We start from the raw sequence: 15,354 nt of genomic DNA, 5'->3' as shown, positions 1-15,354 counted from the left end.
TGAATGGTTGGTTTGGTTCTAGGATGGGCACATCTGAGTAAATCTGTGTTTAACTGATAATGTTCATGGGTAAATAGCTTACTGCATATGTTTATCCACTAATGTCTTCTTAATACATGTATCTATCTATTTTGACATACTCTGGTCATATTTACGAGAAACCATACTTGGATAGCTAACTCTTGAAATCCTTCCGTCAATACAGATGTAGTTAAAGCATCTTTTAGTTTTAATCGTACCTCACTTATGGAACCATCTTCAGAATACCCTTCAGTTGGATACATTGGTGCCTTTCGGCAGTTCAGATTGTTGGTATAGGACCTCTTCACAGAGGATTGTTTTTCTATCATTTTATTTTTGTATTTTTTTGCATCTCTAACTTTCAATGTGGAATTGCTGCTGGTCTTGTCAAAACCAAAGCGCAGCGATATAAGTGTTCATGCTTTCTTTATTAAAACGGAACACTATAACAAAATAACAAAGGCAATAACCAAAACAGTCCTGAAAGGTGTAAAACACAGAAATTAACTACCCACAAAAACCCTGTGGGAAAAAGCTACCTAAGTATGGTTCCCAATCAGAGACAACAATAGACAGCTGTCCCTGATTGAGAACCATACCCCCGCCAAAACAAAGAAATACAAAAACATAGAAAAAGGAACATAGAATGCCCACCCAAATCACACCCTGACCAAACCAAAATAGAGACATAAAAAGCTCTAAGGTCAGGGCGTGACACTCGGTCTCAATAAACTCCCTGCTAAAATAAAGGTAAAAAGACAATGGCAGCCCAAACATCCTAATAGTTCAACATATGGAGGCTTCCTCTGGTGGAGCATCTGGAAAATTACTATATATATGAAATCCGTTATTATCATTATCATCATCATTATTAATATTATTATTATTATTATTGAAGGGCATTCATGTGTTAACAAATATGGTACACTAATATCACATGACCATTTCCCAATGCCTTTCCATTAGCTAAAACAGATGTTAAGAAGATGTATACCGTAGTTTGTAAAAAAAAACATCTGATAACAATTTGTTAATCTGGATTAAATAGGAGGTTGGCTACTTAGCATTGGTTGTTCAATCCAGGGTTGTGTGTTTGTTGTGTTTCAATTTTACATTCTAAATATCAATAACAAAAATAGATATATTAAGTATTTAATCATTTTCCCCTGATCTAGATCCATGGAATCCTGTAAATGTTAGTTATATGTATTGGGTTGGATCTATTCATTGCACAGGTCCAATTTCCAGATCTAAATGCAAGCTTGGCATAACACAAACAACATCTTACAGCAACGCTGCTGGATCAATTACAGACTCAAAGATATTGTGATCTAAGGGCTCACCTGGGCAAATATGCACGCATTCTTTGAGTGTAATGTTTTCGCTGGTAGAAGCACACCCAGTGACAATTTGGGCCTAACTGGCAATGATCTTGTAGGAAAACACTACAAAAACAATCACAAGCTTTTTAAAATTGTTTTTATTTTTATTTTTCTGTTAGTGAATATACTCCTTTTAGTGAATGTTTACAGACGCAGATGGAAAGCTGTGTGATGTTAAGAGTGGGTGAAGCTACAAATATTTACCATTTCCACCTCACTATACAATAGCCAAAAACATTTGCAAATTACACTGAAAGTTAAATAGAAAGAAAGAGAGACAGCGAGAGAAAAAGAGAGAGAGAGAGAGAGTAGGGGAGAGGGGAGAGAGAGATATCCAAAACCATAGTGTTGAATACATATTTGAACCTACAGTATCAAAAAATAATAGCATTTTAAAATCAAAGATCCTCTTCCTGCAGGGATACATAACAACAAGGTCATAGAAATCCGTCTCTGTACCACAATACCACAAAACACAAAAGTCGGCTATGACTGAAAAATGAATGTGTTTAACCCTGAAACTTCTTCTTCCTGCCGTCCATGCCAGCCTGTTCATCAACGTTCTTACGCCAGTCACCAACTGCATCCACTCCCTGCGTTACAGAAAGTTTATGATGTCACAAATAGAGGATCAAATATGAAATAACTGATCCTTTCCACAAAGCTCAGAACACATTTGGGACACAATACTCGGGTACTGTGATTCTCTGCTTTGTAGGTTTCCACACAAATACCCACCTCCTCTTTGACCTCCTTCTTCACTTCTTTCAAGTTGGCTCTGAAATCCATGGAAGCCTTGTGCTTGGTGCCCAGCAGAGCCTGGAGCATAGCATCAGCAGACATACGCACTTTCTTCAGAGCTGGCTTCTTCATTCCCTGGATCTCAACCACTTTCATTCTCAAGTCCTCAATCTGTGACATGAGCAAGTCAGGAGGAAGATAAGATTTGCCGTGTCAAAAATCGAATTTGATTTGTCACATGCGCCAAATACAACAGGTGTAGACCTTAAAGTGAGTGCTTACTTACAAGCCCTTAACCAACAATGCAGTTTTAAGAATAAAAGTGTTAAGAAATTATTTACTCAAATAAACTGTAGTAAAAACATGTTTTTATAATAATAACAATAATTAAAGAGTAACAATAAAATAACAGTAGCGAGGCTATATACAGGGACAGAGTCAGTGTGTGGGGGCACCGGTTAGTCAAGGAAATTTAGGTAAGATGTTTTTTTACACATCTACATCTGATAACAATTTGTTAATCTGGATTAAATAGGAGGTTGGTTACTTAGCATTGGTTGTTCTATCCAGGGTTGTGTGTTTGTTGTGTTTCAATTTTACATTCTATGGATATGTGTTTGTTTCATGATGAGGACAAGATGGAATAGAAAATACCTCCTTGTCTGCCTTCGTCACCTTGGACTCTGCATCATATCTTTCCTCATCAACCTTGTCGATGGATTGGGCTAACTTTTTGAGCATTTCCTGTTGGTACACAAACACATCAAATCAGTCAGCTAATTTGTATTTATTTACCTTTATTTAACTAGGCAAGTCAGTTAATTCTTATTTACAATGACAGCCTAGGAACAGTGGGTTAATTGCCTGTTCAGGGGCAGAACAACAGATTTGTACCTTGTCAGCTCGAGGGTTTGAACTTGCAACCTTCAGGTCACTAGTCCAACGCTCTAACCACTAGGCTACCCTGCCACCCCTATGAGAAACTCTTCTCTCCTGAAGGAATCAGTCTCTTTGGGCAACAGTTATTTAGAGTCTGTGTACTTTGTAGGCAAATCCACATGGCTTATTACAAGAACCACCAATGTGAGGCCTAAATACATTGGAGTAGATGTTTTTTTCATATTTTTATTTCACCTTTATTTAACCAGGTAGGCTGGTTGAGAACACCTTTATTTAACCAGGTAGGCTGGTTGAGAACACCTTTATTTAACCAGGTAGGCTGGTTGAGAACACCTTTATTTAACCAGGTAGGCTGGTTGAGAACACCTTTATTTAACCAGGTAGGCTAGTTGAGAACACCTTTATTTAACCAGGTAGGCTGGTTGAGAACACCTTTATTTAACCAGGTAGGCTGGTTGAGAACACCTTTATTTAACCAGGTAGGCTAGTTGAGAACACCTTTATTTAACCAGGTAGGCTAGTTGAGAACACCTTTATTTAACCAGGTAGGCTAGTTGAGAACACCTTTATTTAACCAGGTAGGCTGGTTGAGAACACCTTTATTTAACCAGGTAGGCTAGTTGAGAACACCTTTATTTAACCAGGTAGGCTAGTTGAGAACACCTTTATTTAACCAGGTAGGCTGGTTGAGAACACCTTTATTTAACCAGGTAGGCTAGTTGAGAACACCTTTATTTAACCAGGTAGGCTGGTTGAGAACACCTTTATTTAACCAGGTAGGCTGGTTGAGAACACCTTTATTTAACCAGGTAGGCTAGTTGAGAACACCTTTATTTAACCAGGTAGGCTAGTTGAGAACACCTTTATTTAACCAGGTAGGCTGGTTGAGAACACCTTTATTTAACCAGGTAGGCTAGTTGAGAACACCTTTATTTAACCAGGTAGGCTGGTTGAGAACACCTTTATTTAACCAGGTAGGCTAGTTGAGAACACCTTTATTTAACCAGGTAGGCTGGTTGAGAACACCTTTATTTAACCAGGTAGGCTAGTTGAGAACACCTTTATTTAACCAGGTAGGCTGGTTGAGAACACCTTTATTTAACCAGGTAGGCTGGTTGAGAACACCTTTATTTAACCAGGTAGGCTAGTTGAGAACACCTTTATTTAACCAGGTAGGCTGGTTGAGAACACCTTTATTTAACCAGGTAGGCTGGTTGAGAACACCTTTATTTAACCAGGTAGGCTAGTTGAGAACACCTTTATTTAACCAGGTAGGCTGGTTGAGAACACCTTTATTTAACCAGGTAGGCTGGTTGAGAACAAGTTCTCATTTACAACTGCGACCTGGCCAAGATAAAGCAAAGCAGTGCGACACAAACAACAACACAGAGTTACACATGGAATAAACAAGCGTACAGTCAATAACACAATAGAAAAAAAAGAAAGTCTATATACAGTGTGTGCAAATGGCGTGAGGTGGTAAGGCAATAAATAGGCCATAGTAGCGAGGTAATTACAATTTAGCAGATTAACACTGGAGTGATAGATGAGCAGATGATGATCAGATGATGGTGTGTAAGTGGTGATACTGGTGTGCAAAAGAGCAGCAAATGAGGTAGGTAGATTGGGTGGGATATTTACAGATGGACTATGTACAGCTGCAGCGATCAGTTAGCTGCTCAGATAGCTGATGTTTAAAGTTAGTGAGGGAAATGTACGTCTCCAGATGTGTGAAGCTTGTGTAAATGAATGAATTATTAGCGTCGTATCGTACCACCAGCGCCGTTTGATCTCCAGACAAATCCAGGGCGGGGAGCTCAGCCATGAAATTGGCTTTCTCCTGCACAGCCTCCTTTTTCTCCACTTCAATAAGCTCAAATGCAATCTGGAGCACTAAGCTCTGTAGGACAAAGAAACATAGTAAAGACAAGCCCAGTTTACTATGTGGTATTGGGGCACAAAAGATTACCTAAAGGATTAAAGAGGTTGAAAAGTTATAAAACCAGTCTAATTTATGCCCAAACTAATTCAGTCAAGTACTGGACATTGGTGTGAAATACTTGTTTCATCCAATGGACCATAATTCATTGTCTTGGTTCACCTTCAGATGATGCCTGCGGCTCGATGTCATCTTTTTACTGTGAAAAACACATGGATTTGACATGTTGTTAGGGATATAACAGTTATGTGCATTGCTGAGAGAACATAAGGGTGGATTGGACATGTTTTGAGTCAGGCTAGAAGTCTGGAATTACACTTTTAGTGAATGTTAGACAAATTTCAAGACTTACTCTGACATCTTGGCTGTTGTTGTGTTTCACACCCTGAATAGAAGCACAACAGAGAGAACTTGCTTTTATTATTTTTACATTTTTTATTTGTTTCACCTTTATTTAACCAGGTAGGCTAGTTGAGAACACCTTTATTTAACCAGGTAGGCTAGTTGAGAACACCTTTATTTAACCAGGTAGGCTAGTTGAGAACAAGTTCTCATTTGCAACTGTGACCTGGCCAAGATAAAGCATAGCAGTGTGAACAGACAACACAGAGTTACACATGGAGTAAACAATTAACAAGTCAATAACACAGTAGAAAAAAATAGTCTATATACAATGTGTGCAAAAGGCATGAGGAGGTAGGCGAATGCAGATTAACACTGGAGTGATGAATGATCAGATGGTCATGTACAGGTAGAGATACTGGTGTGCAAAAGAGCAGAGAAGTAAATAAATAAAAACAGTATGGGGATGAGGTAGGTAAAATTGGGTGGGCTATTTACCGATAGACTATGTACAGGTGCAGCGATCGGTTAGCTGCTCAGATAGCAGATGTTTGAAGTTGGTGAGGGAGATAAAAGTCTCCAACTTCAGCGATTTTTGCAATTCGTTCCAGTGTCAGGCAGCAGAGAACTGGAACGAAAGGCGGCCAAATGAGGTGTTGGCTTTAGGGATGATCAGTGAGATACACCTGCTGGAGCGCGTGCTTGATACTTATGATTAAAAAATAAACATTTATAATATCAGTAGGGTGCAATAGGTGCAATAGGTGCAAAAGCGAGAGACATGTCTGGTCTAAAGATCATATTGTGATATTGAGCTGAAGATTGGGGAACACTTGGCCAAACTAGGTTCTTAGGGGAAATATGATACATTTTCAGAGCTAGAGTCTGAGGCAATTCCGAGAAAGCTATATCTGGACTGCTAGAGTCAGTTGTCTGACTTGTTTAATGGTTGTTAGAATGTGAAACCCTAATAAACTTTAACTGCTGCTGCCTTCAGAGACGCAAGTCTCGATTTATTAACCTGCTGCGGTGCTGTATATCAGAAAATCCTTCCTAAATACATAAATCAACAGCATCTTCTTCATTCTGTAGACAGATGTGATTGTGTTGAATCAAGGTACTCACACTCATCAATGGATATAATGGTTTGCTATTTTCTTCCCCAACAATTGACTGTAAGTCTCAGTTAAAAGTTATTGATAATTGAAAACATCAAAAAAGCGTTACTTTCCCAGTCATTCATAATCGAATCTAATTAATTATTTAATTTCAAATCATCATGTCAACTACACAATTTAGCAAGCTAAGATCTATCGCAAAACTCCACTTTTTATTTTTGTTGACCTATACATGACAATTAACATGGCATTTAGCATGCTGTCTATTACACAGTATTACAAAGCTGTTACTCCATCCACCACCTCAAATAAACATGCACCACATTTTTTGGATGGAAAACTTTCCCAGCTATCATATTCTCCATCACAGTGTATAACACTATGAACTTACCATTTTATATTGACTTAACAATCATCTAAATATAATCAATGAATCTCACACAGAACATTCTGTGCCTGAGATCTTTATCTGAAACTCAATAACTCAAAGGTCTGTATTTATGTTGTGTCTTTACCAGCTTTGACTGCTAGAGTATCACCCCTAACCAGAACCCTAGTCAAAGTTTTACAAAAAGAAAGAAAGTCTGACTGATTTACCTCAATGTCTTCACCTGTTTTGCCAGGTGAATATATCTGTTCCATATGCTCCATTTGGTAATGATCCATAAAGTGGTAAACAGAAATACACCCATGTGCAGTGAGTGTGTTGGATTGTTAAGATTGCCATTGGTTGGGAGGCCCTTTAGTCTATTCCTATTCCTTGTGCTTTTAATCCCAGTGATGCAACACAATCAGAGAGTTTGATAGAGAGACAGGAAAAGAGAGATTCTCACCTATGAGAGGAAGAGGAGGAGGAGGAGGGCAGAACACACCAGGAGGAAGAATGGAAGACTAGCACACTGACAAGCGACATGCGGTGAAACATGAAAACGGTATATATGGTGTCGGATGATGCATCAGCAGAAACACTGGGTCCTCTTTATGGAAGTAGTTTCCATGTCAGACCAATGGAACATCGAGCTCCTGAAATACACTATGCCCAGCCCTGTTCACCTCATAAATGTTCTTTCCTTCAAGATGTCTTTCAAGACATATGTTGCTCTGAGCAGTGAGTATAGAATTACAGTTCAGTATGGGAGGGATAGGGAAAGTATTTATAGATAAGAGTGAATATAAAAAATATGATACTGTATTTCTAAAATCTAAATTAATTGAAGTGGGAGTCTACTTCAACAAGTGAATCATAGTAATATAACTCAACAAGTGAATCATATTATCAATTCTAGAAAAACAAGTTCTTGAAAATCCTAATACAGTTTTAAAAGTGGTTATTTTATCGAATCAGTAAAGCACTCAGAAATTTAAATTGTATTGAAATCAGAAATTGATTTATTGTCTTAAAGACAAAACACAATAAACCTCAATTCCATCATGTTTCCTTCAAACCTAAAAGCACAGCAACTGTGAATTATATGTTAGGCCATATTGATAATATGTTGAGTGCTTAATCAGGCCAACACTTGACAAATGGAGTTAAACAGACTAGTAAATAACATGTAGTAAGTGAAATGCTACTCTACTCATGATTCTGCTTGGCTACATTTGGTGAACAGTGCAGATTGCCATTGTTTGTTCAAAACTCACCAACTTCCCCCATTTTTCCATTGCCATACTTTCAGAGAAAGGGGATTGTATTAAATTGAGAGTTAGGCAGAGTGAATGAGAGAGAGAGGAAGGATCAGCAGAAATTAAAGGTACTCTACTATACTGACATCTTGTGGTTTAATAGATAACCTAATAGATGTATTTAATAAATAACCTCCACCCCAGATGTTCTAGGTGTTTCCAGAATTTGTGTTGCAAAATTACAGTAACTTTCCCAAAATTACCAGGTTTTCCAGAAATCCCGGTTGGAAGATTCCCAGAATAAGAAGCAAATAAGATGATTTTTCAGAAAGCCAACTTTTTTCCAACCATACTCCAGAATACCTTACATCCAAAAGCATGGAGGGACCAAATCTGAAAGGAGTAAAATAATTTACCACAACACAGAATCATAAAATTGATACCATTTCCATGTTTCATGTTTCCACTATGTTCATGTTCATGTTTCCACTATGTTCATGTTCATGTTTCCACTATGTTCATGTTCATGTTTCCACTATGTTCATGTTTCCACTATGTTCATGTTCATGTTTCCACTATGTTCATGTTTCCACCATGTTCATGTTCATGTTTCCACTATGTTCATGTTTCCACTATGTTCATGTTTCCACTATGTTCATGTTTCCACCATGTTGCCAACATTTATTGAATTACTGCAGTTTGGCAGTTGTATATATTTTCAGTAAGCCTATATATTTGGAAAATAATTTACAATTCAATTACAGTTTACAGTTTATAAGGGCTTATCTTATGCTGTAAGATAAACATGTCTTTGCCTCAAATCTCAACCTTAGGTCTTCCATATCCAACTCTGTAACAGTACAACAAAATAACAAAAAAGATAGATCAATCACTCTGTATCCTCCGTAGTTTTGAACACCAAAACTAATTTGGTAATTTTTGCAGACTGAAACTTCTTCTTCCTGCCGTCCATGCCAGACTGTTCATCAACGTTCTTATGCCAGTCACTGACTTCCTCCTGCATGACATAAAGTTTACGATATGACATTCTCAGTGTTTGAGGATATAATATGAAATAAATGTAATTGATCCTTTCATCAAAGCCCTGAATACATGTGGGGAAAAGGTTGCCAACTCCCAAAGTACTGTGATTCTCTGCTTCGTAATTCTCCCCACAAATACCCACCTCCTCTTTGACTTCCTTTTTGACTTCTTTCAAGTTGGCTCTGAAATCCATGAAAGCCTTGTGCTTGGTGCCCAGCAGAGCCTGGAGCATAGCATCAGCAGACATACGCACTTTCTTCAGAGCTGGCTTCTTTATGCCCTGGATCTCAACCACTTTCATCTTCAGGTCCTCGATCTGTGAAGAGGGTGAGTCAACACATAGTCAAGACCAGCGCTATATGTTTCCAGGATGAGGACAATATGGAATGCAAAGTACTGTACCTCTTTGTCTGTCTTCTTCACTTTTGCCTCGGCGTCATATCTTTCCTCATCAACCTTGTCAATGGTCTGGGCCAACTTTTTTTTATCATTTCCTGTGTGCACATCAACACATTACAGATCATTTGTATGAGAGGCATCAGTATGGCACCAGTATCTAAAGAGGGTGGAATTAACCACTTTCTACAGGCAACAGCTATCTAGAGAGGGAGAGGTGGTAACCTTTCATTTGACATACTGATGAAGGCTTTGCCAAGATGTCTGTGTGAAATTATATCCCCCGCTGTGGAATTAAAATAAGACATTAGCAACCACAAAAGGAAGACAATGGAGTGTGTATACATCTACGAATCCCACCTCATTACGACAAACTCAAATCAATAAACAGTATGGTACCACCAGCACCGCTTGATTTCCAGACAAATCCATGATGGGGATCTGAGCCATGAAATCTTCTTTCTCTTGCATGGACTCCTTTTACTCTGCTGCCAGAAAAGTAGCCGCAATCGAGAGACACAAGCTCTGGAGGAAAAGGAAACACAGTGAGGCCAAACCTAGTCCAGTACCTGGCTTGGTGTACATTCAGGACACGCTGGTGTGCTTAGTGGAGGTCAAAAAGATAGAAATGCACATTGGAATACACAGAGTCATATACTGCTCAAAAAGGAAACCCATTGACAAAATGCAGTTTGCACCTAATTTAGAAGAATACATAGAATGTTGTCACAGTGAACTGTGTTGATTTACCTTTAGATGATGCTTGCGGCTCGAGGTCATCCTTTTCCTGTGAAGAAAGGTGAGTTTGACATACTGGATTGTTATATACATGACTGGTCAATATGCTGAAGAGACATGACTGATCAATATGCTGAAGGGACATGACTGATCAATATGCTGAAGGGACATGACTGATCAATATGCTGAAGGGACATGACTGATCAATATGCTGAAGGGACATGACTGATCAATTTGCTGAAGAGACATGACTGATCAATATGCTGAAGGGACATGACCGATCAATATGCTGAAGGGACATGACTGATCAATATGCTGAAGAGACATGACTGATCAATATGCTGAAGTGACATGACTGATCAATATGCTGAAGGGGCATGACTGATCAATTTGCTGAAGGGACATGACTGATCAATATGCTGAAGGGACATGACTGATCAATATGCTGAAGAGACATGACTGATCAATATGCTGAAGGGACATGACTGATCAATATGCTGAAGGGACATGACTGATCAATTTGCTGAAGGGACATGACTGATCTATATGCTGAAGGGACATGACTGATCAATATGCTGAAGGGACATGACTGATCAATTTGCTGAAGGGACATGACTGCTCAATATGCTGAAGAGACATGACTGCTCAATATGCTGAAGGGACATGACTGATCAATAATGCTGAAGAGACATGACTGATCAATAATGCTGAAGAGACATGACTGCTCAATATGCTGAAGGGACATGACTGATCAATATGCTGAAGGGACATGACTGATCAATATGCTGAAGAGACATGACTGATCAATATGCTGAAGAGACATGACTGATCAATATGCTGAAGAGACATGACTGATCAATAATGCTGAAGAGACATGACTGATCAATATGCTGAAGAGACATGACTGGTCAATATGTTGACCAAGGCTTGTATCAGGGATATTCTATAGCTGAATAGATTTGGGAAGGTCAAAAAATATCTAATTTACTTTTCTCACGTTGTTGTGAAAGACTCAAACAAAATAGTTTTTATGATGGCCATGACATTGCAAAATGTATACTGAATAGAAATATAAATGCAACATGCAACAATTTAAACGATTATACTGAGTTCCAGTTCATATAAATGAATTAGGCCCTAATCTATGAATTTCACATGACTAGGAATACAGAAATGAGTGCACCATACTTGAGAGAAAAAAAGGTTTTGAGTGTATGAAACATTTCAGGGATCATTTCAGCTCATGAAACATGGGAAAAACACTATAAATGTTGCATTTATATTTGTGCTCAGTGTAAGCATCCTGCTCAATTTCTATGTAATTTATTTCATACATTATTTACATATTATTGCCTTTGTAAAGTATTCAGACCCCTTTACTTTTTTCCCATTTTCGTATGTTACAGCTTTATTCTAAAATGTATTCAATTGTTTTTTTCCCCTCATCAATCTACACACAATAACCCATAGTGACAAAGCAAAAACAGGTTTTTAGAAAATTTTACAAATGTATTACAAATAAAGAAATGGAAATATAACATTTATAGTATTTAGACCCTTTAAACACCTTTGGCAGCGATTACAGTATCGAGTCTTCTTGGGTATGATGCTACAAGCATGGCAGACCTGTTTCTGCCAGATTTCCTCCAGACGTGACGCTTGGCATTCAGGCCAAAGCGTTCAGAGAATCTTGTTTCTGATGGTATGAGAGTCTTTAGGTGCCTTTTGGCAAATCAAAGCCGGGTGGTCATGTCCCTTTTACTGAGGAGTGGCTTCCGTCTTGGCACACTCTCCAGTAAAGGCCTGATTGGTGGAGGGCTGCAGAGGCAGTCGTCCTTCTGGAAGGTTCTCCCATCTCCACAGAGGAACTCTAGAGCTCTGTCAGAGTGACCATCAGGTTCTAGGTCACCTCCCTGACCAAGGCCCTTCTCCCCCGATTGCTCAGTTTGGCTGGGCAGCCAGCTCAACGAAGAGTCTTGGTGGATCCAAACTTCTTCCATTTCAGAATGATGGAGGCCACTGTGTTCTTGGGGACTTTCAATGCTGCAGAAATGTTTTGGTACCCTTCCCCAGATCTGTGCCTCGACACAATCCTGTCTTGGAGCTCTATGGACAATTCCTTCAACCTCATGGCTTGGTTTTTGCTCTGACATGCATTGTCAACTGTGGGACCTTATATAGACCTTTCCACATCATGTCCAATTAATTGAATTTACCACAGGTGGACTCCAATCAAGTTGTAGCAGCATCTCAAGGATGATCAATGGAAACGGGATGCACCTGAGCATAGGGAAGGGTCTAAATACTTATGTAAATAAGTTATCTATATATATATATATATATATATATATTTTTTTTAATATATTTGCAAAAAATTCTAAAAACCTGGTTTTGCTTTGTCATTACGTGGTATTGTGTGTAGATTGCTGATGATTTTTTATTGTTTAAATTCATTTTAGAATAAGGCTTTAATGTAAAAAAATGTGGAAAAAGTCAAGGGTCTGAATACTTTCTGAAGGTACTGTATGTGTGTATATTTGCCCATGTTAGGGTATGGTTTAGGCATACTAGCAATTGTTTGATGTTAGGGTTAGGGTTGGCTGTTTGTTTTTGTTTGTATGTTTCTTTGTCTGTTTGTTTATTTATTCTGATTTGGTATAAAAAAAAATCCCTACTTTCTAACACTATGTTTGTCTAAGACTAGGGATGCAAAAATCTGTAACTTTACGAAGATTCCCAGGTTTTTCCGAAATTCTGATTGGAGGATTCCAGATTCCTGCTTATTCACTCCTGATTACGGGAGTCTTCCAACCAGGATTTCTGGAAAACTGGAGAATTTTTGGAAAGCTACCGCATATTTGCAACGCTATCTAAAATCCTGTGAAAAGAATAAAATGTGGCAAACAACAAGGTAATGGATACTTACTCAGACATGATGGAGGAATGTGTGCTTCAGACCCTGTAACAAAAAGACAATGAGGAAGATAAATGTTTTTAGCATTAGGGTGCTATTTGACTCATAAGCCTAAAATTAGAACAGGCTTGTGTATCCAGCTCAAGAATGATTAATGAACACTGGCTGCTAATTGAGCAATTTGGACACTTCAAGGAAGGGAGGGGAAATCTGATCCATTTGACTATTAAAACTTGTTGGAACAATTTTGATCAGGCTAAATTTGGACAGCTGGAGACAAGAGTCACCCCTGACATTCATGGGCTGTTACTTTATTGATGTCATTAGCACACAAATCCTTTGCAGGCATCATCGTCTTGCTCCACCCTGAGAACATCTTGGTATCACTCAAATCACTACAACCTGCGTTCTCAGTGAACCCCGTCATTACATCTCTTTCCCTTTTCCTACTGCATTTTGGGGAGCATACTTTCTGTCATGAAAAGCCCCTCAACCGAATCATTGATTATTATTTTAAGCAATACAGTATGGCTCAAATGTTGCAAGACACTGTTGTTAAACCACACCGCATCAATGAATAGCAATGTTAAGAATAGGAATGATGTTTTTAACAACTTCTCTGTTTTCTCTAGTTTAACGTCAATGACACATGCAGTTCAAATACGTTCAAATTCATTAATATTCAAATGATCAAATAAATGCTACTATTTTGAGTATACTTCAGCAAACAGAGAAATTGACAATAAAAACTCTTGCCAACACATCCTTTTCCAATCTGTTCAACTAGGAACATACATGATAATCAAAATGTGTATTAAACTGTTACTTTCAAATGGCTGATAGAGCATGGTGCTTGTAACGCTCAACTGACCAGTGGATCCGAAACTATTCTGTAGGTTACCAAATGGCTGATAGAGCATGGTGCTTGTAACGCTCAACTGACCAGTGGATCTGAAACTATTCTGTAGGTTACCAAATGCCTGATAGAGCATGGTGCTTGCAACGCTCAACTGTTATGCCATGTCTATCAACTGACCAGTGGATCTGAAACTATTCTGTAGGTTACCAAATGCCTGATAGAGCATGGTGCTTGTAACGCTCAGCGGTTATGCCATGTCTATCAACTGACCAGTGGATCTGAAACTATTCTGTAGGTTACCAAATGGCTGATAGAGCATGGTGCTTGCAACGCTCAACTGTTATGCCATGTCTATCAACTGACCAGTGGATCTGAAACTATTCTGTAGGTTACCAAATGTTAGCTGTAGCCCAAGAGGAACGGACCACCAACCAAGGGCCTAGAAGCCCCATTCAGTAAACACTGTCTGCTGTAACCTAGTTATCACATTCGAGTTACAGTGTAATCAAAATTCTAGATCTCCATCACAAATCCCATATCGCTATCCATGACAGTTATACACATTGAATATTTGAGCAACATACATCACAAAAAAAAGTAAAGCCTTAAATACCACAAAAAACAACTTGTTTTTGTTATGGGTATAGCTAAGTTAATGTCTTCAACCGCCTTCCATGCTAGAGTATAGCCCTTGAGCAGGAGTCCCCCCCTCCACACAGGGTCACACTGTCTAACACAGAGGCCCGTCGGTCATTCTGTCTAGACAGGCTCAATAGTCTTTCATAGTATCCACCCTGACATATTTATCTCAATGTATTCACCTGTATTCAAATGTAGTGAACTTGTGACAGGTGTCACCTGTTAGTGGGTCTTTTTTTTTCTTTTTTTTCTACTGTGTTATTGACTTGTTAATTGTTTACTCCATGTGTAACTCTGTGTTGCTGTCTGTTCACACTGCTATGCTTTATCTTGGCCAGGTCGCAGTTGTAAATGAGAACTTGTTCTCAACTAGCCTACCTGGTTAAATAAAGGTTAAATAAATAAAAATTAAATACAAATATCTGTGTAAATGTAGCCATGAAATCACCTTTACATCAACATCTATAAATGTGCGCTGTGTAAGACTTAATTAACAGGTTAAACTACCTCCCCACGGTGAGACTGTATTCCTTAATTTATCAATAAGTCACATCCAACCTTATTTATCAGTAAGACAGATCCTGTGTGATCGAAAGATAAGAGAGGTTCTCACCTATGAGATGAGCACAGAACACACTTGGTGAAGAAGGGGAGAAACTGGTAAGTCACAGGCAAAGAACAAATCCAACAGGGTA

The 15,354-nt window shown here is 38.6% G+C and overlaps 2 protein-coding genes across 3 annotated transcripts; both read right to left on the bottom strand.

The window, feature by feature from the left end:
• Window positions 1–1,557: 1,557 nt before the first annotated feature.
• Window positions 1,558–7,401, bottom strand: LOC109897795 (troponin I, fast skeletal muscle-like). The gene is made up of 7 exons (XM_020492368.2): window positions 7,277–7,401; window positions 5,336–5,368; window positions 5,146–5,182; window positions 4,819–4,944; window positions 2,799–2,888; window positions 2,142–2,315; window positions 1,558–1,996 (listed from the first exon to the last, which is right to left on the bottom strand). Exons 2-7 carry the CDS (start codon window positions 5,341–5,343, stop codon window positions 1,913–1,915), a joined length of 519 nt encoding a protein of 172 aa, XP_020347957.1. The 5' UTR covers window positions 5,344–5,368; window positions 7,277–7,401; the 3' UTR covers window positions 1,558–1,912.
• Window positions 7,402–8,644: 1,243 nt separating this feature from the next.
• Window positions 8,645–14,911, bottom strand: LOC109897793 (troponin I, fast skeletal muscle-like). 2 transcript variants are annotated; one of them, XM_020492366.2, is made up of 7 exons: window positions 13,174–14,911; window positions 10,260–10,296; window positions 9,909–10,034; window positions 9,735–9,795; window positions 9,516–9,607; window positions 9,256–9,429; window positions 8,645–9,087 (listed from the first exon to the last, which is right to left on the bottom strand). In XM_020492366.2, the coding sequence occupies exons 4-7, from the start codon at window positions 9,739–9,741 to the stop codon at window positions 8,959–8,961; spliced, it is 402 nt and encodes a 133-aa protein (XP_020347955.1). In that variant the 5' UTR covers window positions 9,742–9,795; window positions 9,909–10,034; window positions 10,260–10,296; window positions 13,174–14,911; the 3' UTR covers window positions 8,645–8,958. The 2 variants fall into 2 exon arrangements, with proteins under 2 accessions (XP_020347955.1, XP_020347953.1); XM_020492364.2 differs by lacking the exons at window positions 9,735–9,795; window positions 13,174–14,911 and having other exon boundaries at window positions 10,260–11,647.
• Between the last annotated feature and the right edge of the window lie 443 nt (window positions 14,912–15,354).

Source organism: Oncorhynchus kisutch, linkage group LG10, assembly GCF_002021735.2.
Source record: "Oncorhynchus kisutch isolate 150728-3 linkage group LG10, Okis_V2, whole genome shotgun sequence".
Classification (NCBI taxonomy): domain Eukaryota; kingdom Metazoa; phylum Chordata; class Actinopteri; order Salmoniformes; family Salmonidae; genus Oncorhynchus; species Oncorhynchus kisutch.
Note: the sequence above shows the minus strand (reverse complement) of the source record. Positions and strands in the feature narration are given on the sequence as shown.